The sequence below is a fragment of the Marmota monax genome, unplaced genomic scaffold, assembly GCF_021218885.2.
Source record: "Marmota monax isolate L192 unplaced genomic scaffold, Marmota_monax_Labrador192_F-V1.1 WCK01_AAM20220418_F8-fsc00022, whole genome shotgun sequence".
Lineage (NCBI taxonomy): Eukaryota > Metazoa > Chordata > Mammalia > Rodentia > Sciuridae > Marmota > Marmota monax.
In genome coordinates this window covers 16,529,595-16,557,048 of record NW_026695215.1, presented here as the reverse complement: position 1 = coordinate 16,557,048, position 27,454 = coordinate 16,529,595, and the positions used below count along the sequence as shown (strand labels likewise).

At 50.6% G+C, this 27,454-nt stretch overlaps 2 protein-coding genes across 2 annotated transcripts in view; both read right to left on the bottom strand.

The window, feature by feature from the left end:
• Positions 1–2,741: 2,741 nt before the first annotated feature.
• On the bottom strand, positions 2,742–25,789 carry Rbp1 (retinol binding protein 1). The gene is given in 6 exon segments (XM_046431532.2): positions 2,742–2,982; positions 4,859–4,960; positions 24,918–25,096; positions 25,530–25,631; positions 25,634–25,726; positions 25,729–25,789. Coding segments are annotated over 6 exon segments (591 nt in total). The 3' UTR covers positions 2,742–2,928.
• The window catches only part of Nmnat3 (nicotinamide nucleotide adenylyltransferase 3), a 141,920-nt gene continuing 140,249 nt past the window's right edge, over positions 25,784–27,454 (bottom strand). Inside the window, exon 5 of the mRNA XM_058574953.1 lies at positions 25,784–25,898. Coding sequence (XP_058430936.1) covers positions 25,843–25,898 — 56 coding nt within the window. The 3' untranslated portion in view covers positions 25,784–25,842. The remainder of the gene's footprint in view (positions 25,899–27,454) is intronic.

Below are 27,454 nucleotides of genomic sequence, written 5' to 3'. Positions count from 1 at the left end.
ACTGCGATTACAGGTGTGTGTCACCAAGCCCTGCTCAGCCTCAGCCTCTTAGGGAGACCCTAAGCAACTTAGCAAGACCTTGGGCTAAGAATGTGACTGAGTGGTTAAGGGCCCCTGGGTTCAATCCTAGGTACAAAACAAAGTAAAACAACAACAATAACAAAAACAACAAACACCAGTTCTGTGGCAGACCCAGGGAATTTTGAGATGTGGTGACAGGGGCACCAGGTGAACTACATCCCTTGTCAGTCCTGATGAGTGTCACAATACTTCGGACATCCAGTGGACGGTTCTATTTGCAGTGCCCAGTTATCAGGCACTGTTAGAATCCAAAATACTTAATACACCCAACCCAGTGACCATGACATCCAAGTGTGGGTCAAGTGGGGGGCTTGCAGCTGAGCTCTAAAAATGGAGCTGACATCAGAGACTTTGGCCTGGAGGCGAGAGGGGCTGGAGGGCTGTAGAGAAGGCTGATTTTGGAGCAGGCCTTCCCCAGGGTATTGGAGACAGCGCTGCAAAAATGAAAAGCAGCGTTCAAGCCAAAAGCCTGTCGTTGAGGTTACAGGATCACACACGACGAGAGACGATCCTCCCACTTTACGTCTATTTCTTTGGGAAGATCATTCTCGTATGAGATGAACTTTGAGTTAAATGTGATTTTCCTGTGCTAAGCTCCCACCTGGTATTCCTCCTTCTCTGTCTCATTCCTACTGAGAGAATGGCTGCCAGATGAATTCAGCTCAAAGGCCGATCAGGTCACTCTCCTGCTCAAAAACCTCCAGTGGCTCCCCATTGCCCACAAAAATGTGTCCTTCTTTCCAAGCTATTTAATTAGAATGAGGCTGAGTCTCCCATGGGGGAGAGGACCAGAGGCTCCTGAAGGTGGGACCCCAGCTCCTCCCTGACATGCACGCACTCAGGCTACCAGGGCCAAACCTTGGAATCTGCCATCAAGACTTAACTGTTGGGCTGGGGGTGTGGCTCAAGCGGTAGCGTGCTCGCCTGGCATGCATGAGGCCCGGGTTCGATCCTCAGCACCACATACAAACAAAGATGTTGTGTCCGCCGAAAACTAAAAAATAAAATATTAAAATTTTCTCTCTCTCTCTCCTCTCTCTTTAATAATAATAAAAAAGACTTAACTGTTGGGCAAGGCATTTATGTTTGGAGTGGAGATCTGATGGGGGTCTCAATACCTGGGACAGGACAGGATGGAAGTTTGATTGCCCAACAGATATGGCACTCCATCAGTGCCTGGCACATTATATGCCTTCATTAAATGTTGGTATGATGAATGAATGGTTGGTACAAGAATCTCTGCAACATCAGGGGCAGAGACCAAGGCTACGGAGGTGCAGGGGTCTCCAGGGTCTTAGGCAATTCTACGTTTTTTTCATTTCCTTGGTCTAGGCTGGGGAAATAGCTTCTATGATAAATGATGTCCCTGAAGCAGGGTTTCTCGGTCTTGTCCCTATGGACATTGTGGGCTGGATACTTCCATGTTGTGGGGGAGTATCTCTCCTGTGCACGGCAGGACGGTCAGCAACATCCCTGGCCTCTAAAAATAGATGCCATGGCACCTCTCCATCCCATGTCATGAAATCAAAAGTCTCCAGACACCGCTATTCCCCAGAGTGGGGGGCAGGGCTGAATTACTCCCAGGTGAGAACCGGGTAGCTGTCCTCAATGCCAACTACATATTAGAACCACTTAGGAACTCTAAAAAAATAAAGATGCTGGAATTTTGAGATATGCATCTATAATTGGATTCGGAAGTGACCTGGACAGGGCATTTTGAAAGCTCCTCAGGTGGTTCTAACCTGTAGTCAGGTCTGAGAGCCTGGTCTGGTGCTTGGCTGTCTGCAGGTTTTATATGCATCACAGGTTACACAACTACCTGTGCAGCAGGTGAGGCAGGTTATTATTGTAGTTTTCTGGCTGGAGAAGTGAGATGCAGAGGGGCGTGGTAGTGTCCCATGGGTGGCAAACTTGGGATTTGAACTCAGCTCACGTGGATCCTAACCCCATACTATTTCCAAGAAATAGGGCACAGCTGACCAGATTCTCAGGTGGATTCTCTTTTCACTTTGCTTTCCCTATCCGTGGTCTCCCTCCTCCTCCCTCCTTCAGTTTCCCTGAGTTGCCTTATGCAAAGCTCCAGCTAGTGATCATTTACACTTCAGTGAGAACACAAGGCTGCTCGCCCTTTTCTAGGGGGATTTGCAAGATCGGCCTCCTCTAAAACAGTGGAAAGAAAAGCTTTATATCAGCCTCTCAGTGGGCTGGGGAGGGTGAAATATGTGTTCACGACTCTTCTGAAATCAATTCCAATAGGTAGTTGCTTTTGATTAAGGTTTAATCTCATTCTAGATTTGGGGATGACAATTCTGTCTAGTTCCATTTCATTCACAATGTTGTGTGCAGTGCAGTTGTGACATCATTCTGTCAGTAAGACCTCCTTGACTAGGTCCTCTGTTCTTCTGTGGCCCTCACAATACCAGCTCTGGCTGGACATGGAATGTGGTGAGTACTTAACTCACAGATGCTGGGATGTCAGGCCACGCATGCTCAGAACCTAGCCTGTGTCCCGGGGATAACACACAGCATGCAACCCGGCTGAATCTGCAGATGCATGTCTGAATGTCTCCCTTCTGCCTGGGGGAGGCATCAGGAACAGCTGACCTCAGAAACCCTGGAGGAAAGTGAGCAGTGGAATATGAAACTTCTTCAAAACGATGTCTCAGACAGAGATCGCTTTATTGAAATGGCTTTGTTTGAAGAAAAAGAGAAAAGATAAAGTGAAGAGACAGACTCCGCTAACAGGTGCCTGGGAGTGGCTGGACACTTCTGTCCCACGCCGCACAGAGGCGGATCTGCCTCAGGTCCATGCTGCTCATTCCTTGAGACCAAAGTCGTCCGCTGGCCTCAGTGCACTTTCTTGAACACTTGCTTGCAGACCACGCCCTGCACTCTCATCTCCTGCAGCAGAAGCAGATGCTGTGGTTCACCAGAGTCATGTCAGAGCATCTAGGGGCAGGAGCTTTGAAAACACCCAGTGGCTGCTACTGTTCCCCATGACTTGATTTCATGAAATCCTTAGAAAGTCAACTGAACGGGGTCAGCAGAGATCAGTCTCTCCGCATCCTGTAGACAGAGGTGGCTGGGGGAATAGATGTGGATCAGAGTGGCCAATAGGCCCCGTTGATGCTTCCCCACCCTGCTATCTTGGAGAGGCCAAAAAGCTTTGGAAGCTGTAGGCCTGAGCCCAGGACAGAGTCTGGGCCTGGGATTGGAAGGAACTGGGCACAGATATATGGCTCAGTAGGTTTCTGCAGAACGGGGCTGCAGTTAGGTACCAGGATGCCAAACTTGAGCCCTAAGCTGGAGTTACCTGTGGAGCTTGGAAATGCCTGGATCTCACACTAGCCTGGTACACGGGTGTCTCAGTGGGTGGAGTATTGGAATCACTCTTACTAAAAGCCTTCCGGGCGGTTCTAAAATGCAGCCATACCCTTCCCACAGGCCCAGCCCCAGCCTCTGCTCAGCCTGTGTTGAGTGAGGCCAGGTGCAACCACAGTCCTATCGCCATGTCTTCCAAGTTTTTATGAAGGAGACTGGAAATCTGAATATTTGTAGGGCATCTCCTAACTTTTAAATGGCTGGCTGAAGAAGTCTGGAGCTCTTTGAGGGAGAGATGAAGCAGGCCTGTGGCCCCTAGTTTGCAACCTCTGGCATAGAGCCACAGAACTTTGAGCTCAGAGGACAACGAAGGTCACTTCATCTACTCTTTTCTCTGCAGTCAAGGAACAAAGGCCCAGGAGGACACTGGCTCAAGGTTGGGTCTGGACTCTTTGCATTAGGCTGGCCACCTCCAAATGTAACCCCCCATGCCTTTCCCCAGTGTTCACACTTCTCAAAGCTCTTGAAGACCATAGATCTTTGCAGAACTCCTGTGTGTTCTTAGGCAAGTGAGGCTGAGGGAAGGAAGGAGCTACCCACGGACACCTGGTGAGTGGCCTGGGATCAGAGCTCAGGTCACCTGGACCACTCTCTGGGGTAGAGAAGTTACAGGAGGTCTTGGCTTGAGGACATGTGCCTTATGAACTCTCCAGGAGCCAAGGCCTCTGCTGTGGTTCTGTATATGCTTTTCCCAGAGGGTAGACAGAGCAAGTGGCTTTAACCTGATGTCCCAGGGTAGAGAACAGGGTGGCTACAGTTTCCCCTGAGCTGGGAAAAGCTTTTCCTTCCCCTGTCATAGGCTTAGGTCATATCTTAGAGAAGGCTGGAGAATTTCCCTTGGCTACCAGTCACAAATATCCTCATCCCCAGAATAGGAACCATATTCCTATTTTTATTTATTTATTTTTGGTACTAAGGATTAAATCCGGGGGTCTTAATTACTGAGCCACAGCTCCAGCACTTTTTATTTTTTATTTGGAGACAGGCTTTTTCTAAGTTGCTTAGGAGCTCACTAATTTGCTAAGGCTAGCCTTGATCTTGTGATCCTCCTTTCTGAGCCTCCCAAATCACTGGGATTACAGGTGTGTGCTATCATGCCCGGCTCATATTCCTACTCTGAGATACTAGAAAGAGAGGAAAAGTGGGCTCATTGCGGATGATTAGAAGATGCATCTCCTCTTCTGCTTCCTTTGATGGGCAACTGGGTCACCTACACCATGAGAACTCACGGCCTGGTCTTTAAAGTCACTTGAGCCTTCGTTCCAGGCCCTTGGAATAGAAGCTTCAGAGCAGAATCAAGGCCCAGCCACTGTGGGTGCCTCTTTCCAAGATCCATCCAGACTTCCAGAGTGACAAAGGACCTCTGGGGCACACCTGTCCCCACCTAGGAACCTACCAGGTGCAGCTCATCACCCTCAATCCACTGGGTCCAGCCGCGTCCCTCCTTCTCGCCCTTCTGCACGCACTCGAGTCTGTCGCCGTCCCAGCTCACTGTGGTCTGCCAAGCAAGAAGCAGAGTTGTCAGCTGTGAGCGTGCAGCCCCTGGGGAGTAGGGGAGGGGACAGCCCCCAACCTTGATAATGTAGGATGTGCTCACGTCCATTTTACTACAGAAAATTTGCAGCCCAATAGTCCCTATCTACCACATGCTTTTATTAAAGTGTGCAAATCAGTTTTAAAATTTATGAAAACCTTCACAAATTTCATTTAAAAAGAATAATTAGGAGGGAAAATGTTGTTGGGTTGGGCTGTGATTGCAAGGATTGAGAATGGGGTTGAGGAGAGGGGCCGCTGAGGCCTGAGCACAGACTGGTGAGGATTGTTTTCCTGCATCTTGCTGGCAGGGGGTGGACGTCTCAGAGTACCTTCCTGTCCCTTTATCATTTAATCCATCCACCCATGGTTTCAACCATTGCTAGGTTCTGGGACATCCCAAAACACCCCACTTCTGCCCTCAAAGAGTCTTCATCTCCCAGGAGAATGATCTTAGGTCTAAATAGCCAGCTATAGGTACAGGTGGCAGCCAGTAGCCACCAGTCTGCTCCACCAGGCCCTCTCTGTGCTGGGTCTAACTCCTCCTGATTGTCCACCTGGAGTGTGGATTGGCATCTCGTTTTGACAGACACAGGGCTGACGACACCTCTCAGAGCCCACATCCCCCTTTGAGCCCTCTCTCCTCCCCTGAGCGCAGTGTGTCCTGCCGGGGGCTGAGCAGGCTGCAGGGAAGTCAAGTCGTAGCAAGCCCACCCAGGAACATGGGGTCAAAACAGTGTGGGAATTCAGAGGCAAGGCAGTCCTAGGTCCTGAGCATGGCAGTGAGCACCTGGCTTTGATTGGCCCCATGTCCCAAGACTAGGTGCATGAAGGTGCAGCGGGCATGTGTCCATCATGTTTGTGGCTTCTCACCCCCTTTTGAATAGCCTCCCCAATGGGGCAGCTCCTCATTGTGAGCCCTGCATCCCCAGTACCATGGGAAGAACTCCACCCCTGCTCACGGTGTGGCTCTGAGCAAGTCCACTCCTGCTCTGGGCCTTGCATTCCTATCTTCCATGTGAGGTCAGTAACTCGCAGGCCTTGGCTGTTGAGAGCGAAGGTTCTAAGATTCTTGCCTGCCCACCTTACTCAGCTAAGGGTCAGGGAAGTTAGCAATGGTCTGATACAGATTTGGGAGAGAGGGAAATCTGGGAACTGAGTGGAGTGGGTGGGGTACCTCCCTCCTGGAGGACCACCGCCCCTCCTCTCCTCACTGCCCACCCATGCCCACCAGCCTCCCTTCTGGACTTGCTGACCACTACCGCCCTCTGCTGTTGGGGTGAGGCCTGGGCTGAGATACACAGGAAGTAGGCAGGGGGAGCAAGGTGTTTTCCCTGGCTTTACATAGGCTTAAGAGTGACCTCTGCTCTTGGAACCTGTTCCCAGAGGGAGACAGGGCACAAAGAGAGCTGGGAGTAGCCGGGAGACGTGGCTTCTCTCCCTGGTTCAGAGACTCACTCAGAGCCCACATCTAGCCCCAGTGCAGCAAGGTCCCACCTCCAGAACAGAACAGTGTGGTCAATGTCTGATGAGACTGTCACAGCTAAAGGCTTAGGCCACAGACATGGCAAGAAGCCCATTCTCTAGGTGTCATCTGTGCCAGGCTTGCGATGGGAAACGGAGACCCCAAATCAGTCCTCAACCTCAAGGAGTTCCTAAGAACACGGGATCCCCAAGCACGGATCTCCCCTCCGTGTTTATTCAGAAATCCACTCGGCATATGAAGGCCCCTGACTTCCCCAGAGGAGCAAGAGGACTTGCTTGTCCTCAGGATGATACACAATTTTCTGCCTTTGCCAGAAAGGTCTATGAGCAAATCCATACAGAAAATATGCCCAAAGAAGAAAATGGTGATAAAATAAATACCTGTCATCTTGCTTCTTCAGAGATAATTGCTGTAACATTTTGGTGTATTTCCATCAAGTCTTTTTTTTTTCCTCTATCAAAACACACACATGTTTCTGTTTTTACAGAATTAGGTTTGCATCATGTAGGGGTTTGTAGCCTCATTTCTTTGCTCAGTAGAGGCAATTTCCCATTTCAATGAATATTCTCCTTAAGCATTATTTTAATTGTTATGTAACATTCAGGAAATGACTACATAATTTGCAAGGCCTAACATGAAGTGAAAACGAGGAACTCTTGCTCAAAAATGATTAAGATATTTAAAACAGCAACAGCAGAACATTAAACTACGTGAGGCAGTCCCCAAAGGACTGCCCTGGAGAAAAGGCACAGAAAGCTGTCCTCCCTGGCAGTATTTTATTGTCCATTCATACCATTATTTAACCGATTACAAATTCCTGGACATTTGGGTAATTTATAATTCTGTGCTACTGTAAATAAGATTTCCTTGTATACATAGTTTTGAACACATTACTTTCTCAGAATATATGTCCGGAGGAGAAACTGTTGCACTGAAGAGTGTGCACACCTTTAAAGCTTTTGCTAAATATTCCCAACCTGATCCAGCAGGCTCACACCTATTTACCCTCCAACACCAGTGTCACAGAACCCTCGTGCAAGAGAGGCTCATTATAGGTACAGCCAGCTTTTGCTCCTGGGCTACTGTCTCACCCTTTACAGATCACTTGGCATCTTTTAACGGGGGCCATTTGGCTGTAAACAATAACAACACCTTAGCCCCAGCCAGTAACAGGCAGCAGAATATCAGGTGTCATGAGAGATCAAGATGTGCAGGGAGCAGAAGCCTATTTGGGTGCTCAAAGTGCTTTTGAGAACACTACTCATCAGGCCTCTTGGAGGGAAGGGTCCCTATCACCTGACACCAGTTGCCAAGGAAGCCCTTCTCCGACCACAACCCCCTCTTGACTGTGATCCTGGGTGAGCTGGACACAGCACTGACTGTTTTTGTCTGTGTTGGATGTTAGGGGTGGCCGAGCTCAAGAGGTTATGTGACTTTATCCCAGTCACTCAGCAGAAGGAAAGAATTTGGCCTTGCATGCCTCAATGCACCCTTGTTTCCCAGCCCAGGACAGGACACCTGACAGAGAATGGAGTTGAGGGGAGGGGCCGCTGAGGCCTGAGCTTTTCCCTTAAACATTCCAGAAAGTGTCTAGAAGGTGCTTAGCAGATACTTGCTAAAGCTTTTGGGGACTGCAGGAAAACAAATAAACAAACAAAAAAACTGTGAGCATGGTACTGAGATTCTGAGCAGGCCCCTGGAGGGACACCTTTTGGACACTTTTGGTTCAGTCACACTCTCATTAGGGACCTGGAAACTCAGGGTCCTGGTCCCTGCACCTTCCTTCCATATTCCCTCAAACTATATAAGGTCAAGCCAGCTAAGAACATGCACCTTGGCATCCGCCAGAGCTGGGTCTTCTGTTTGTGGCCATGTGGGATGACTCTAGGCAACTGGACTAACCTCTCTGAGCCTCAGGTCCTCGCAGCAAGAAGGTTCAGAGGCCTACTGTGGTAGATGGTTCATGGGTGGCCCCTGCGAATCACATGATAGTCACATCCTGGGCTGGGCTTGGTGGCTGACTCACTCTGGCCACTGGGGCATCAGCAGGCACGATGCCAACAGTGCTTTCATGAGCCTATGTGGTCCAGGGGCCTGTCCTCTTGGTACCCTGCCCTCCTGGAGCCCAGCTGCCATGCTTTGAGGTGATCAAGGCTCTTCTGCAGAGAAAGGCCATGTGCCAAAGTCCTGGAGGATGGAAGAATGTCCACTTGGAGGACACCTGAGGCGCTCAGCTGAACACAGCCATGTGGAGCCAAGGAACTGCCCAATTACCATGGAGCATTGCGAGACTCTATGGCGGTTTTCTCAAGCTATTAAATTTTGGGGTAGTTTTTCACATTGTATCAGATAAACAAAATATGTACTTTATAAGTTTATTCTGAGAAAATATACATAAGATGCCTAGGGCTGGCATACAGGAGGACTGAATGCAGGTGATCATGAACCTGCGCTTAGACAGGGACAGGGTTCACACGTCCAACATAAACAGTAACTAGAAAAAAAAAGTTTTTTTTGTTTTTTTTTTAAGAGTTGGATGTTGGATGTTGGTGAAGCAGTCAGTGATGGTCATTGCGGATAAAGTTTTTTGATGCTCCTTTTCCTTCCAGGAGACCCAGATCCAAGAGGAGACTCTGCAGAGACTGCCCGCTGAGCCAGCCCCGGGAGCCCACGGTGCCTGCTTCCCCTAAGTTCTAACTAGTTTTTTTTACATGGATACTCTACTTGGAACCTCCCACTGACATCTGGGATGACCCAGCAAGGTGGCTTCGCTCTCTTACTTTATTACCTGTGCTCACTTAAGAGTGGGAATGGATTTTTCTTTTTAAGCTTTCTGTCCTGTGGGAATAAACCAAGAGTTTCTCCGAGGATCAGACTGAGCCTAACTGGGCTGGTGTGGGACACTCAGTGGTAGAGTGCATGCTTAGCAGACTCCAGGCCCTGGCTCCATCCCCAGAACAAAAAGGGAAAAAAACCAACAAACAAAAAGAGCGAGCAAGCAAGCAGAGGGACCCTAAGAACAGAAAAGAGAAGCAGAAAATCAAGGAGGAAGAAAACCCCTCAAAAACAACTGAAAGGGAAACACCTGGAAGGGGCCTGGTGAGGCAGGTGATTCACTTTCTTGTCAAACAAAATGTCAGTTCTTATAACAAGCTTCTCCAAGACCCAAGAGCTTCTTCATGACCTTCCTCTGAGCTCGGCCGCAAGCCACGTTTGCCAGACCAGGAGCAGTCGGCCACCTGGGACCAGGATTCAGACTTACCTGAACGCCTGATCTGAAAGGGGCTTTAAGAGGTCACTCCATCCAGGTTCCTACATGGACCCATCACTCGGGGTCCAGTGGGGGAATTTCAGGCAGGAGGATACTCCTGATATATTTCAAGTCACAGGTGGGGCAGATGCCTACAGGTGTGGGAGGGACAGGGACTCTGCTGCCTCCACTTCACCCCCAACCTGGGCTCTGGGACCCCACCTTAGAGATGAAGCCAGACCCATCCAAGAACATGGAGAGGAGGGATGGCCACCATCAACTTGGCTCCTCAGCAGAAATTCCCACCCAGAGACCACCGGAAAGAGCAGGTGGAGTGGGGCCCAGGGTAGCTGCTTGTAAGCCAAGCTGGCCTCACTTTTCTATCAAGAACTAATAATAACCTCCATTTCTTGGTCTGTGTCAGCAGCTTTCTGAGAGAGACGTGTGTGCCAACTGATGAATGAAGACAGCTTTGCACCACTATGATGAGGGGCTGTCATTTCAAAAGCCATTATCCAGCTCCCCAGCCACTTATGAACCCCAGCTGGCACGGATGTACAGGGCCCAGTGACCCAGAACGCCTGAGTGACCCCGTCCCGGGGATGGCTCGAGGCTCACAGGCCCAGTTCAGATGACTAGTACTGGTGGTGACAGACAATTCCCACTAAATGGAACCATCTCTTGGCAGTGACCTGGCATGACCTACAAATGGTGGGACTCAACTTTGCTGTCAGGACACTTGTGACATTTATCAAAGCTCCACCATCATCAAAGAGCAGATGATGGCGGATTACACTTGTCTACCAGCTCTATCAGGCCCTCTGCTCATGGATGTGTCACTGGAGGGTGGGACTGAGTCTTAGTGTCTCTGTGGTTCCAGAGCCCATGGCGACTCTGTTAGCCAAGGCCAGAGACAGGATTGACCCAGCTCTGACTCCAAAGCCCATGCTTGTTCTCTCTCTCTCTCTCTCTCTCTCTCTCTCTCTCTCTCTTACCTATCTATCTATCTATTGATTGGTACTGGGGTGCTTAGCCACTGAGTTACATCCCCAGCCCTTTTTAATTTTTATTTTGAGACAGGGGTCTTACTAAGTTGCTGAGACTGACTTTGAACTTGCCATCCTCCTGCCTCAGCCTCCTGAGCTGCTGGGATTACAAGCATGAGCCACTGTATCCAGCAAAGGCCATACTCTTTAGATTTGGGGGTAGAATTAAAAAACCAGACAGCAAGTGGACACTTCCTGTACATCCTGTGATGGCTAGAGATGCCAGTCGGCACTTCCTCCTGGAGTCTGACTTCAACATGTGGTTCTCCCTTTAGGACACGTATATTCCTGGGAAAATGATGAGTGCAACCTTCGGTGCTTTGTTAAATAAGCCGTGGGGTGGGAAGGGCAGGGTGGGGGACAGGGAACGGGCCAATTGCCAGAGACTGTGCTGGGAGTTTTCCACAATCTTAAAGTGTCAGGGCTGAGAAACGACCAGCCCACCACCCAGGGGATAGGAGCTGGGCTGTAACTGAACCCAGTTCTTTGCAGCCAAGTCCACAAGTTTCCTGTGAGACCAGGCTGGCAAGTAGACAGCGGGTGGCTCCTGTCCTCCTGGTCCATTCCTGGGGGCTAGCAATGACCTAAAATCAGCATACAGCCAGGGTACTATAAAAGCAGATTAAAACTAAATTAATAAGGCCTTAAATGCGAATGAGTAATTAGAGACATAAAAGCTGTCAGAAGCAGCTACCAGGAACCAGGGTAGCCACCGAAGGCCTTTGTGGGCCTGGAAGAATTCGATTCCACCGTGAAGAACTTAGCAGCAAATGATAACACGATTCTTAGGAAAAATAAAATGAAAAAAAAAAAAAGTCCAGACTAATAATCTTGACGTGTTATTTTTTTCCCTTAAACATTCCAGAAAGTGTCTAGAATCAACTTAATCTGTCAGAGTGTTCAGGGCCCCACAGAGGCCCAGTTTCTGGATGGGGAGGTGGGAAGTAGGGCTGGAGAAGGTCACAGGCCTGTGGCATCCAGCCCTGCCTGGGGGGTCAGGGGAGGCTTCTGGAGGTGGTTGGTCACATGTGGTCACATGAGAGCATCCCTGTCACTCCGGTCACCATAATGACATGTTTGGGGACGATGTGCCAGGTTGGGTATTAAGTATGGATCATATCAAGCTGATTCCTCAGGACTTCCTGGAGCAGGCACACCCTCCCCAGTTTACAGCTCTGCAGACCGAGGACCGAGGACCTTGCCATGAAGTGGGAAGATGAGCTTTGACTCTGAGGACACATCCGTGCCCCCAGCTACTGGGCTCTGCCGTTCCCTGACCTAAGCTGCCCCTTCGATAAGCAGTGGATTTTGCAGGATGGTCCCGTACAAGGCAATGGCATCCAGCAGTCATGGGGTCCATACCTGCTGCACAGCAGCCTCAGGACTGAGGAGGGCGTGAGGCAAAGGGCTCAGACTATTGGAGCAGGGGACACCAGAAGGAGCTCCAGCAGGAGTGCCAGGTAGCCAGAGGGGCCGGAAGTTCCGGGCAGAGGCCCATCAGGGAACGCTTCCTGGAGAAGGTGTGGCTAGAAGTAACGTTAGACCTAATGCCAGAAAAGGCCATAGAATTAGGTTTAGGAAGAAGAATAAGAAAGAAAAGAAACAAGAGGACCCCTCAAAAAGGTACCAATACGAACAAAAGCAGGGAGCTGGCTGGACCGTCTCTTGGCATCACATTCTCCACGAAGCCGGACCCTGAACTTGCTGGGGAGATGGCTCAGAGCCTCCCTTCTTCCTCATTTCATGTCTGTGGCTCCAGCTGACCAAACCTGGGATCATGGGAAAATGCAGCTGCTTGCTTCTCTGTCCCTGGCCACCCGCTGTTATCAGTTCCCCCAGCATGGGGTAGTGTGTGGGGGTGGGATGGGGCTGGGAAGATGGGGGAATAGAAATAAGTGAGCGCCATGTTCTGCTCTAGAGAGTGCTCCCAGGAGCTTGGGAGGCCTCAGCTCTTTCATGGAAGTTTCTGGTTTATTTTTTAAAATTTGATCTTTCAAAGTGAAAAGAAATAAGTGTTGCTCAGAAGATAAAAAGATGCAATCTCAGTAACCAAGAAGAATGAGCAGGTCAGGAACTCTTGACAGAGGGCTCCTTGGGGTCTGGGGTCCTTCTGCTCACTGCAGGATACCAGCTACCAGAATTCATGGCAGAGAAAGAGCACAGTGCCATTTGTTGAGTGAATGGTTGGCAAAAAGAATTAGAGGCACGCCTCACTCCTCAGGCAACGCACCTCTCCTGCTGTATGACAAAATATCCGAGGCACCGTGGCTGAATTCTCTTCCATAAGCTGGCTTACAGAAATGGGTGGGCCAAAGGAGTGATGTGGGAATTACTCCACTTCTTGGGGTCCTCTTTTCTTCACTGCAAAATGGGGCTAGATCTGCCACTGAGCACAGCCATCAGAGGACATGGCAGAGGCTGCAGGGACCCGTGTCTGTGCAGGACACACACAGTATGGGCCGTGCTCCACTCTGCTTGGCCTTGCCCAGCCTGTTCTCTGTGGCCGTGGAGTGGCACACACCCTTTTCCTGCTCTCTGTTCCCAGGAGCCTCCTAGCTCTTCCCTTGGTGGCCAGGATACCCTTCCCACATGTGACCAACCACCTCCAGAATCTGTCTCCAGGTGACAGTTCCCAGGGAATGGGTGGCACTGTACATTTTCCCACATGCCATTCTCCATTTAATCCTTGCCATGAAGTACATAACCCTGCTTTATAGTTATTTCCATTTTTGACTAGTAGGGAGAGGCCCAGAGAAGTGACAGTGGTATTGTTTGTCTCTAGAATATCTCCTACAGTCTCCTGCATTGAGGGATCAGTCCCCAGCTGGTGGCATATTGAGAGGTGGTAGAAACTTCAGAGTGGAGCCTATTGGAGGAGGTGGGTCACTGGGGGTATATTTTGTCCCTGGACTCTTCCTCCCTCCCTTCATGGCCACCACCAGGTAGCAGCTCTGCTCCACCATGCACTCTCCGCCATGATGCTTTGTCTTGCCAAAGGCCCAAAGCAATGGGACCAAGTGACCAAGGACTGAAACTTTTGAAATCATGAACCAAAATAAACCTTTTCTCTTTTTAGTTGATTTTCTCAGGTATTTTTGTCACAGTGATGGAAAACTGATGAACAGAGTTGGGCTGTAGACAAACACATGGGTATAGGAGGGCCTGGAACAGTTGCCTTCCTTGAATCTGGGTTCTCAGCCAGCAATGTGGTCTCCATTATTGGGAAGAAGAGGATACAATTCAGACCTCACTCCCCTGCGTGTGACGATTCGATTCCATCCCCAAACACCAGTAGTGCATCAGGGGATGCTGCATTTGAGATATCAAAAATCTCAGAGGAAGTAATCCAGAGCACTGACCCTTTAAAATAACAACTGTGCCATCTCTCCTTACTGACGATCTGAAGCCAGACTGCCTAGATTCCCATATTCTAGCTCCACCAGCTACCTGACCTGTTCGTCCTGCATCTCATTCTCTTCATATATAATATAGGAAGAATTTGGGCACCTTCACAATTAAAATTGTTGTGGGGATTAAAAGAATTAATGTACAGAAAATGCTTAGAATTCCTGGTGCAGGAGAAACACTTCACAAACATTAGCTATCATTAAGTGGGATTAAAGTGGATCTTGCAGGGAGACAGTCAATGACTACCCTTTATATTGTTCTGCTATTTTCACTTAACACTCATTTTAGCAAACACATTGGAGGCCCTGAAGATGCAAAGGTGTGAGCCCCTCCTGTCTGGAACCTCAGATGCATTAACCAGCTGTCCAGTGAACTTGAGCCAAAAGGTGACAGAAGGCAGCGGAGGAAAGGAAATCGGGGTCAACAGAGGGGCCGTCTGGGCTGGGTCTTTACCGATGGGTAATCATCTAGGGAGCTGGCTACAGAGCCCACGGGCTCTGGCCTCCCACTGGGGAGCCTCTGGGGGTGTGGAGCAGGGAGCAGCGTGATCCGATTCCCTTTTTACTATGAGAAGGATGGGCTGAAGTGTTGATGGTGGACGGGAGATGGATGCGAAGATACTGCAGTAATTAAGTGAAATAATCCACGGAAAGCGCTGAGCTTGGCACATGGTATGCACAAGAGATGTTAATTGTTATTATTACTGTTATCATTATTACAGGCAAGAGATCTTCCAAGCAGTGGGATGGGAAAGGAGGACAGAGATGTTCAGAAGCACAATCCATGGAACTTGTTGACTAATTGCCTATAAACACTTTCTTTTATCTTCACAGTGATCGTTGACGTGGCTGTGGAGTGGTCTACGGAATTAAAAAGCCACAGTGTTTCTAACCACCCATGATGTTTTGGCAGTTAGGAACACCAGCAGGAGAGAGCCTGTTCTACAAACCACAAAAAGCCAGGAGTCAGAACTAGCCGAATTCAAAACCTGAGGCAATGGCTACCCAGTCATCGGATCCTGGGGGGACTTTCAGTTCCCATAAAATGGAAGGGTAGCGCAGGTGTGGTGGTGCATGCGTGTAAGCCCCGTGGCTTGGGAGGCTGAGGCAGGAGGATCATAAGTTCAAAGCAACTTAGTGAGGCCCTAAGCAACTCAGACCCTGTCTCTAGATAAAAAATAAATAATAAATAAAAAGGGCTGGGAATGTGGCTCAGTGGCTAAGCACCCCTGGTACCCAAAATAAGTAAGTAAGTAAATAAATAAATAAAAGGGAGGGAATCTGGAGGATGACATAGACATACATACACACAGTCCTGGGACAGCGTGGCCACACAGTAGGCCTGCAGGGTGGTTGGGCTTATGTGAGTCGTTGAGGATTACCATCAGAGGGACACACAGATACCTTTGTCCAAAGAGATAAATGGGGTTTTTTGTTGTTTTTTCTTCTGAATGATTTTCCTGGAATATAATCCTGTAAGTGGGATCTCTGAGTCAAACAGTAAAATGATTTTCTGACTCACTGCACATTGCCAGACAGGTTTTTTTTTTTTTTCCTCCTTTCTTTCTGAATGCAGGGCCAGTTTCACTCTAAGGCTGGTGAAGATGGGTTTTGAATATCCTGGGTTCCCTGTATTCCTACCTTCACGTCTATCTTGTTTGTTTCCTGGAGTAACCCCGGGTTGTCCTTGGACCCTCAGATCAGGAAAGAAAGAAGAAGGGGGATGGGAGGAGGAGGGGGGGAAGTAAGGGAAGAGGTTAAGGCAGGAAGGAAGGAAGGGAGGGAGGAAAGGAAGGAGGGAGGGAAGGAGGAGAGGAGGGAAGGAGGAGAGGAGGGATTAGTACTATCTCTATGTTGGTGGGAGCTGTTGCTCTAAGGTGCTCTAAGGTATTTGCATATTAAAGGAAATATCTAGAAAGTCTTTTGAGTATTTCACCAATATAAATATGATCCAGTTGTGGAATTTCAGATTGCATGAGGGATACCTGGGGCTTCTGTTTGGAGGACAAGGGGCAGGTCTCTCTCTCTCTCTCTCTCTCTCTCTCTCTCTCTCTCTCTCTCTCTCTTGTAAATTGAGCACAGTCCTTTCTCTCAGAGGAGTTTTCAATCAATTCCAAGTAAAAATACCAATAAATCCCCGAGCCTCAGTTCAGAGCCTGCAGCAGGACCCAGGATGCAGGCAGGGCTGCATTCCAGAGGGTGACCGCCATGGGGTCCATGGTCTGTGCAGACAGGGGCACACACCCCTTCAAGCCCCCTTCTCTTCCCCGGCAGAGGTCAGCGGCAAACATCTTCCAGATGCCTTCAGAGGCTCCTGGCCCCGCCCACCTCTTCTGGTTCCAGCCCTGTGGAGCCAGGGCCTGGGTTGACCACCAGGGCCCAGAAACCCGGAGGCTGGGCTGGTCAGGCCCGAGCACTGGAGGCTCAGGCTGGAAAGTGCTTTAGCCACTGTCAGAACCACCTGTTTGGGACTCTAGAGGGGCGCATGGCTGAAGGTTGGGGCCACTCCAACACTTATAGGGCTTCTACAGAACTGTTTCCCCTTCAAGTCTACATGCCAGCCTCCCTTGCTGGGCCAGGGAGGTGAGGAGGCTCTGCCCCAAGGGCAGAGGGCAGGCTCAGGTACCAGGGGCACTCCTCTCCCACCCTGCAGGGTCTTACACATGAGTCAGGAACAGAACAGCCCAACCCTGCCTGACCTGCAACCACAGAACCGTGCTCCAAGCCCCCAGAGCTCTCACTGAGCACCGGGCACCATGGGACAGCGTGGCATGTGTCTGGCACACTGACCTTTAGAGGTCAGCACCCTGCATGCTCCACTAGGACCATGCCACACCCATTACGACGTGGGTCTGAGTCCCCTAGAAGACAGGTGGGGCTCTGTCATTACCTTGACCATGGAGTGTGGCAGACCAGCTGCTCTGTGACTGCCAAGGTTAGGATAAGTGTTCCCCAAGGCTCACATGCCTTGGTCCTCAGACTGAGGTGCTAATGGAAGGTGGTGGAATTTTTAATAGGTGGGACCTACTTAGAAGTCTTCTCATCATATGAGGACATGCCCTTCAAGGGCACATTGGGACCCTAGCTCCTCCTCTTTCATTTCTGCTATGAGGTGAACAAGCTTTCTCTTCCAGAAGCAACAGGGCCAACAGACCACGGACAGAAACCTACAACACTGTGAGCCAAAATAAGCCTTTCCTCTTTTCAAGTTGATTATCTTAGGTATTTTGTTACAGCAATGGAAAGTTGACTGATACAGTGATTTCAGAGGCTAGATAGCTCAGAAAGATTTCATATAATTCTTCCTTGTTTTTTTTGAGATTTTTATTTTTGGAACCTAGCTGCCATGTTGTGAGGAAGCCCAAGCAGCCAGTGGATAGTGAGCATGAGTGAGCCATCTGGAAAGAGAATCCTCCAGCTTCTAGCTGACAGGGAATGCAGCAGGAACAAGCCATCCCCTCTGAGCCCTGCTCAAAGTGCAGACTTGTGAACAAAGTAAATAACTTGTTTTAAAACACTAGATCTCAGGATGATTTGTTACACATTAATAAAAACTTAAAATAATTCATCACCACATCTAATCCTCATGACAATCCTGTTAAATGGGTACTACCACCGACTCCTCCGCTTTACCCACATGGACACAGGGATCAGAGGGATAACGTATCTTCTTCAAGGAAACACAGCTGGACAGTGGGACCAGAATTCAAATCCAGGTTCAATTCAAAGCCAAAGCTCCTGACCACTCTGTCACACCCTACCTACTCAATTGCACAAACTTCACTTACTTGGAACCTCGGGTGCAGCCTTCATGGGCTGCTGCAAGACTGGTGTTTACAGACAGCCCCACCACCTCCAAGGACAGGGTTGCAGGGCTGCTCCTCTCCACCCCCCTTCATCCCTCAGAACCGGGCACCTTTAACCCCAGCACAAGATCAAGATAAGAACATCATAGGAATCTGGCATGGGCCCGCAGCTTCCTCGTTTTCCTTTCCTATGGATATCAAAAGCATGGTCATCTAACCAACATTGGCAACAGCGGGGAGTCTGTCAGGAAGATAAGTGCTCAGGCCCAACCCAGAGCTGCCGGATTAGAAACTCGGGGGTAAGGCATGGTCCAGCGAGAGAGAACTACTGTTCTAACTACTTACGAGGTTCCCTCAGATGCAAGTGATGGGAAACTAGCCCAAAGAGCTTACAGGGAATGGAATGGAAGATACCGACTTCAGTGCACGGGAAGCCTAGAGTGGCATTAGGGTCAGGAACTCCTGTACCTCTCCAGTGTTACTTCCCTCTGTCTGTCTGTCTGTCTGTCTCTCCTGACCTCATCTTGTTCTCTTCCTTCTGTTGGATTTCTCCATGCAGTCATGGAAGGCAGAAGAGAGGGGCTTCAGAGAGTCCCAAGCTTACCTCATACCACTTTATCAATCTCCAAGGGAACAGAATTCACCTCTTTCCCAGGATCCCTAAATTAAAGGAAGGGTCCAGCTTGAGTCAAAAGACACAATCATGTGACAGGCCATGGAATCCCGTGGCCACCTATCAGAAGGTGCTCGTCCCAAGAGAGGCAGTGCACTGTGATTTTCAGGCCCACCAGGACCTACATGGTGAGCAGGGGTTACTACTACCCAGGAAAGGAGGTGCTTCTCTGGGCAGTGGGCAGGGAAGCAATGTAGATCAGAAAATCAAACCACTGTAGCTCTCTCATGAAGATCTGGCTATCCTAAGTGAACAAGCCTTGGGATAACAGAAGAGGCCCCACAGTGTGGTGACTACACGAGTCCTTTTCCCCTGTACTATCTCCATGGGCCTCAGAATTTGCCTTCTGAGACAGGCAGAACAGCAATCATGGTGCCCATTTTGCAGATGGGCAAACAGAGGCAGTGTGTCTAACCAGCCAAGGTTGCCCTGGCTCCTAGGTAACAGAGGTTATTCAAAACCAGCTGTGCTGACTCTACCAGCACAGCTCCTCCTCATCCCAGACCCATGGTAGAGAGTTTTACAGACACACGCATCAGAATCCTCCCCCTGCCGCAGCTGGCAGAGGAACATGGGGCAAGAAGGCACTGCCCCTCCCTGTGCCTTGATTTTCATCTGTGAGGTGGGTATGACAAATACTTGCAGAACAGCATTTGCTGTGGAGACCAAAGGAGAAAACGTACTAACAGCCCTTGTTGCAGGCCTGGGAAAGACTTGTGCGTGTTATTTTCCTTTCTTCCTGCCTAATAAGACCCCAAACCTAATAAACCAGCGTGATTTTTGAAAGCTGCTTTGTGAATTTTACTTGGTTGCTTTAATTCTTCTTCTTTTTTTTTATAATCCTCAAAAACATGCTGCTGACACCCGGTTTCAAAAGGTCGGAGAACTTTAAGCTAAGACATGAAAGAGGTCCTGTGTTTCCGTCCTGGAAGGGCCCCAGCCTGTTGCTCAGGCCTGATCAGGGCAGGGTCGGCTCTCAGAGGCTTCAAAATCCAAAGGAATTCTCGGCTCTGTAGCCTGGGGAGTTGATTTTGCCATTGGCATTGTGTTTGTTAATGTAAGAACCAGAAGATCCTTTTAATGGGTCAAGAGCAGGATCAGAGGCTGGCAAGAGTTTAAACCAAAGTGGGAACAGCAGCTCGGTGGATTTCACGTATTATCATGTATAATTAGATGGCAGGCGGCTGGACAGAGGGATGTAAGGTAGTCAGGGAGGGAGGGAAGGAAACACAGAGGGTAAAAGGGATTTTGAAAATCCTAATGCTAATATGGAAAGATGCCTAAGAAATATTTTGGGTAAAAAAAAAAACAAAAAAAACTATGTGCAGAAAAGTGGATTGATCCTTCCTTCCTTCCTTCCTTCCTCCTCTCCCTCCCTCCCTCCTTTCTTCCTTCCACTCTTCTGGCTTTAGACGAAGATATTGACCCGTATTGACTAGTTGACCAATCAATAGATAGCTTATGCATTTGAGTAGTTTCTGGATAGATCCACTAGGAACTATAACAGTGACGACTCCCAGGGCCCGGGCCCGGGAAAGGAAGGGGTCTTTTCCTCTTCAGCCTGTACTCTCTGGTGCTATTTGAATTTTTTTTTCCCCTTTTATAATAAAAACAAAGGAGGCCCCAGTCTGCAAGGGCTGGAAGTGGAGGGCAGGCCCTGGGGAGGGTCATCCTGAGTTCAAAGCTGGATGGGAAGGCGAGGCCTCAGCCAGAGGGAGGTACCAGGCCCCAATGAACAAAGCCGCTCCTACAGGGAAACGCTGACCTGGTGTCCACCAACAGATGACAAATGGCCCTTCTGCCACCACCACGCGGAGCCAGGCTCACGGCTGTGATTCCTGGCTGAGGCTCAGTCTTCTCCCACAGAAGCCACTCACTCTGGAGGGAGTTGGGGACAAAGAGTGGAATGGCTTCAGAGGGACTCCTCACCCAGGAGTGGGCTGAAGACCACCTTCCTACCCCAGCGCCCCCACCCCCACCTTGCCAAACCCCTATAGGCTGTGTATGACAAACGCTACTCGTGTCCTCCTGGGTCTGTGGACATTTTAATGAGAAGGATACCAGAGACAGGGAAGAGCCCCTGCCTGCTGGGCCCACGTCCACAGAAACCATGGCCCTGCTGCCCGTGGGGCCTGCAGGATCTGAATAACCAGACTGGGAAGGAAGCTGAGCCCTCAGGCTGCACAGATCTGAAACCCTGGTCCCCCTGCTGGGGAGAGACTGCAGGGACATTTCAGGTGTGTCTGGGCACAGACTGCAATGTGCATAGGGTCAGACCAGTGGCCCAGGGTCCTCAACACCAAATGTTACAGTTTTTCCACTTTTCACAGAGGCTCAGGTGCAGAGAGACACAGAGAGATGCTTCCATACTCCACAGCAGGGGCTTCGAGCATTAGCAGCCTCAAAACCTGACTCCTGGGGTTTCTAAGGCCGCGGCCAGGGGCCGGCATTTCCATTACCGAGAGGCTGACTGTACAGCTACTGCCTCTCTTTCCACTTTGGCCCAGCTCTAAGGGAACACACTGAGCGAGTTGTGACAAATGCCCCCTTGATCCTTCATTTCAGGTAACAAGGTGGGTAACCTGGAGAATGTCTATCAAAAAGGAGCAACTGTGACAGCATACTGAGGATCCACAACCTGCAGGGACAGACAGACAGGCACCTGGTGTTTTCTTTCTTTCTTTACTTCCTCTCTTTTTCTTTTCTTTTCTTTTTTTTTTGTAAGAACAGCTAGAAATATGGATTTTTCTATGAAATCTTACAATCTCTGGCCATCTTTGGCAACTGGCTTTAAGGTTTTTCCAACATTGTGCAGGCCCAGAACTACCCATCAGCAGCTGGACTACACCGCTGGCTGCTGCTCTGGAATACAGATAAGGTTCCCATGGAAAAGCCCTGATCCAGCCAGAGGGTCTCTGGTGCTCTGCAGAGGAATGTCAGCCTGGCCTGGTCTCACTCCACCAGGACCCCCCTCCCGCCTGTCAGGGTCACATCCAAGGCCCCTGTGGTCCTCAAGGATCTGCCCTCCCCATCATGCTCAGCCATCTCAAGTCTTTGCGGAATCCACCTCTCTCCTCTCCAAAACCCCTGGCACCCAGGCCCTCTGGGCTTGAGTGTGCATGGGTTTGCTCTGAAATACTCTTCTCATGTCCTCCAATCTGACCTATTTCTTCCTTGTCCGTCAAGGTCCTGCTCAGCTGTCACCTTCTTGGAACCTTCTCTGACCATTGCTCCCCCACCTCTGGCCCCGTTGGTCCCATCACTGGGCTATTACTGCCCAGTGACGCCTCTGTCTTCTAGACTGGCCTGGACATCCAGGAGGTCTTGCTGCCTCTGTGTCCCTGAATCTGAGCTGGTGCAGGGCCTGGTGCAGGACAGGTCTGACATAACGTTTACCGGGCACTGTTCTCTTGGCCTGGGTCTTCCTCTCATCCCGTCTGCCTGGCTACTTCCTGTCCATCCTTCAAGACTTGGCTCAGACTGGGAACCATCCCAGACCTCCCAGACTGCAGTGCTTCTCTGCCCCTGATCACCTGAGTGGCTGTCTCAGTCTGTCCCCTCCCTTCTTGCCCCCAGGGCTTCATGAGGACAGGAATCATCTCACTGACACAGGGGCTCGAAGACAGAGGAAGCACCATGAAATGCTTGTAGAACCCAAAGAAAGGAATGAATGAAGAACAAGACTCCTGGAAGGTGCTGCGAACATGCCCCTGGCCACTGCTCTGGGTGCTGGGTTCTGAGTGCAGCACAGGGGTCAGAAACGCGAGGGAAGTAATTTTGACAATCACCTAACCCAGGACAGCTAGGGGCAGTCAGAGTCCATGGCCAAACTGGCCTCTGGGAAACCAGCTGCTCAGATACACAAGTCCAAGGCCCCACAGCTGCCTAACTCCTCATCCTCCATCACCCCCAGTGTGCTCTTCGTGGTGGTGCCAAGGTGCACAGCATCCAGCAGGCTGCCCAGAGAGAGGGGCTTCTCTGCACTGCTGGGGTCCAAGCGGAGGGCAAAGCAGAGCAGAGGGCCAGGGCCATCCCACCTCCCAGGAGTCAATGGCAAGGTGAGAGAAGGCTGTCTACTTGGGAGTTTGCCCAGCTGCCAGGCCCACCTATCACGCTGGATTGAGAAAAGCTGGCTACTCTCCCTTCCTGTGTGTCCCCAACCCTCCCTTCCTCCTCTGTAAGTGCAGAAGTGACCTCCTACAGATATCTGGGACCCTTTCCTCTGGATGACCACACTCCCTCCACGCTCATCATACATGTCCCTTTGTCACTGCTGAGCACATGTGTCAGGATTGTGGGTCTGTGTGCTCCTGGGCATCAGGATTGGCACATCTGCTGTCCTTTTCCTGGTGTGGTGATCACCACGGGAGGGAAGCAGTGGCTAACTCAGATCCTTCCTCTGCCATTTAGGACCCTCCTCAAGGTGATAAAAAAAGGATTTAGAGAAATCCTTTTTATAAAGCGGGGTTGCAAAGGGTCCTGTGAGGAGAAAGTGAATGAATGCAAACTCTGAACAGTGTCTGGCACACAGCACGGGATGACCAGTATTCACTAGGTGATCCATAAATGCTTTGTGTGTTCATGGATGATGGAGAGAGTGAAGAGTGAAGATAACCAGGCAAGTACAGAAGGTGCATGCGGCATGGTAAGGACCCCAGAAAAGAGATGGAGATGGGTCCTGCTAGTACCCCAAGAGTGAGCTGGGGACAAGCACTGTCCTCATGGAGCACAGGTCCCTGCAGTAGATAGGATGCCATCTGGGCAGTGACTAGAAATTGAGACCCTCTCTGAGCTCTCCTTCCTCATTGTGAGCCTCTCTGGCGGACAAGAGGCCTTGAGACCTGAGTCATAACATGACATTTTCTACAATAGCCTCTTCTCCCTGCAGTGGCCCCTTCAAGGACACTCCTTGCTCACTACTCCCTCTTCCCACCATTCCAAACAGCAGACTGGGCACCAGTCCTGAGTGCCTGCTGAGGAGTAAGCACAGTGGGGTGACTTGTTCAGGCTGGGGCTCTTTAATACCAGATGTGGGCACCCCATCAATAGTGGTCCTACCAACTCAGCCATCCTGTTCCTGCAAAGTCCATCAGCAGAGGGGCCTGGCAGAACACAGGCTTGTGGGCCACCCATCAGCAGGGTTCAGGTCCCCAGCTCTTAGTCTCCTCTCCTCTCTGAGCCTCAGTCATGGCATGAATAGGAATTACTAAACCCTCCTTCTCAGGGCTGTGGTGTAAAATAGCAGGCCATATGCAAAGCACAAAGCAGACCTAGCAGCAAGACCCTCAGCAAATGGTGGGAGGGGTGTGTGAGGGCCCCTGGATAGCAGAAGCCAGTTCCTACCCACACAATGGAAACACAAGCCAGTTCCCTACCCAGACAAAGGAAGCAAGCCCAAGACTGGGAATACCCTGACCTCCCAGAAACCCCAGAAACCCCAGAAACAGAGAATGTTGTTGGAGGCCTGGGGATGACCTTCCAGAACTGCTGTGGCAGCACTAATTGGGGTCTCCTGGTCACAGCTTCCCATCCTTGGGAAGGAGAGGAGCAGGGCCTTCCCCATCCCCCACCACCGCTTCCTCTGGCTTGGGCTGCAGGGGCACTGACCTGCCCAGAGGTTAAAAGGAAGCTCAGTAGTCAGAAAATGATAGGGTGGATCAAGGCATGACCAGGGGCCAAGTCCCAGCTGGCATGACCCAGCCATCCCAAGGAAGGGCAGATCAGGGGGCTTCCAGAGAGATCAAGGTGCCTGTTCCCTAGGGGACTTCACATGGAGGTACACTGGAAGTTTACGCTTCAGGGTGGTGTCCTGTATTGCTTCTTTCTTTCCTTTTTTTCCTCCAGCAGCCCCTAGTCTGCTAGGGGGCACAGGATGGACTTGGAACCCCAGGTCGCTGGTCCCTAGCCAGGGTCCCCTGGACCCCCTTCATCTCTGTTCTTCACCTGTAAGAGGGGGAACTCCTGCTGCCCTCAGGGCTGTGGGGAGCCTTGGTGAAGTCATGCGCCGAACATATCTGGCAAAGTGCGGGGCAGATTCAGCAACCACAACCCTCATAACTAAACCGACAGGTTTGGATGTGGTGGGGTGCTTGCTGAGTGGGTGTTGCCTGCCCTGCGGGCTGGAAGTGGGAAGATCCGCAGTCTTTCACAACACAAGGAAAGGCCTTTGCTCCTCTCAAAGATCAACTAGACTAGCCGGGGGCCTTGGGTCAGATCTCCTGAGTAGGAGACACCCAGGACTCAAGAATCCTCACCATGCACTTGCGGTCGTCTATGCCCGTCAGGTCCTCCTCAAACTCCTTCCCAACCTCGAAGTCCATGATGTAGTTCCTAAAAGTGCTCAGTGTGCGGATGATCATGTGGTCGCCTTCCTGCACGATCTCTTTGTCTGGCTTCAGCAAGTTGGCGATTTTGCGCAAGGCCACATTGACATCTGCAAGGGGTGCGGAGACAGGGGAAGAGAGTTGGCAGGAAAACTCGAAAGAGAACCTTTCCCGAGGGAGCGGGACCCAGGAGCGGTTCCAGGAATGCAGTTGGGATTCCCCCGCTGGCTTTGCGCTCTTTTCTCTTTTCCTCTTGGCAACAAAGTTTTCTGCTCTCACACTAACCTTTAAAAACAAAAACGAGCAAACCCAGGCCAGCTCTACTAATTAAATTATCCGCGTCCAGAGCCAACAAGCAGACGCTTGCCACCAATTAACCCTTGCAACCCTGGAGCCTCCGATTCACATCCCGCCGGCCGCCCTCGCAAGCGCAAGGCCGCGGTCGCCCTTCCTGGCGTCGGGGTGCACCGGGCGGCGGCTGCCCAGGCGGAGCAGGCGGGTGACGGCTCGTGGGACCCTGGGGACCGCCGGGGCAGCGCTTACCGAGCGCGCGCAGGTACTCCTCGAAATTCTCGTTGGCCAGCATCTTCCAGTACCCGTTGAAGTCGACTGGCATTTCGGGGAGTGGCGGGAGCGTCGGCCACGGAGCGGGCGGGAGCGGCTCTGCGCTGTGCTGGGACAGCGGCTGCGGACGCGATCTGGGTGGTGGGCGGCCCGGAAATGCGCGCTCTCGGGGGACAGGGTCTCCGCGGGGCGGCGACAGCTGGATTCCTAGCGCGCACAAAGCCCGCAGGAGGATCCATTGTAGCCGTCGCTCCTCCCCCTTGGCGAGGGCGGGGCGGGGCAGGTTGGAGGGTCAGGTTTGTCCCTCGCCGCGGGCCACCTTCGTCTCAGACTTTCCATTCGCTTCGCCTGTAAAGGAAGAGGAGGTGATGGGACGTGAGAGGTCCCTTTATTGGTCCCAACTCTTCGGTTCCTGAGGGATTCCTTTGAACGCCATGAACTTGTCACCCTCAGCGGCCACTTGAGGCCTGGGAATCAGAGTCCTCAGGTTTGCTGGAGGGATTAGGGAAAGAGGCCACTTAACAGGCCTTTGTCTAAGGCTCCACGCTGCCCCCGCGCCAGTGGGCCCGGCAGTAAAACTCTGGGGAGAAGAGGGGGGAACGCTCTCCAATCCTGCCCGAAAAATAAAAATCAAGTTTTATATTATTTGAAGTCCTTGGGGCTGATTCTGATGCACAATCAAGTTAGAGACCCACTACTTCATGCAAATGTAAGCAATTACCAATATACTGTTTATTTTGTCCTCTCTTTCACTTAATAGCTGCCAAGTACTCCCTCGAGTTCTGCACTTTGCTTTTTTCCGCTTAATGTATTCGGGTTCCTATTCATCGCTGTGCATAAAGCATCCCCATGGTGGTGCAGGGTATTCTGTTGTTTACCCTGCCTGGCCCTCTTGACGGGCATTGATGTGGCTTCACTCTTAGAAACAGTGTTACAATGGTGATCTTGGATCACATCTTATTTGCCACCTGTGTGGGTATGTCACAGTGCTTTTAAAAGGGCTCTCTCTGCCACCAAGGAGATGACATAATCACATTGGTTGACTTTTTGACCCTCCATTAAAGACTGAATATCTCTTTTAAATTGCTTTTAGCACAAATGACAGCCTGGGTGACAGCAAGTACACTCTCTTCCTCTCTAGCAGCACCAGCACATCCTCCCTACCCCCAAGCTCATGTTAGCCTGGCTGCTCCAGGCAGAATCAGGAAAAGACACCCCTTCCTCAGGGTACAGGCAGCTTCCTCCTGGGGAGTGGTGTGGATTTCAGTCTCTCAGGCCTCACTTGCTCTTCACCAGGGTTTCTCAACCTCAGCCCCGTTGACATTTGGGGACTGAGGTTGGGTAGTGGGAACTGTCCTAATATTACAGGGCTGGGGCCTTTTGGGAAACTGAGGCAACATATAGGAACCCCCCCCCCCCCACTTAACTCCCAATTCTTGTGATGGAGTCAGATTTCAGACACATCCCTCAGCCTCAAAGTAACAGGCATGAGTTTATTGAAGGGACAGGAAAAGGGAAAGGGGACACTCCCAAGGGAGAGTGGGTCCTGTCACTCAGAGAGGAGAAGGATAATGTGTTTCTCCTGCACTCCACTTTTATTGGGAATCCCAGAGAAGTTTCCAGAGTCCTGCCCAAGTCCAGGGCAGAGAGCCTCAATGACAACAGATTTTTAAGTCCCCACTGCCATGACAATTCGAAGTCACTTTGACCCATGCTGACAGGTTCTAATTGGATTTCTTAACCATACATTCTTAGAGATTTTTTTGTTTAGGAGGAATTACCCTTATCTCTAGGAGTTTCAGGATCTGGTCTGTAGACAGAGTCACCAAAGTATCCCCCTTCAGGGGAGCTTGGGTTCCTCTTATGGACATTATTTTGGGCCTGCACTTCTCCTGCAGATAACA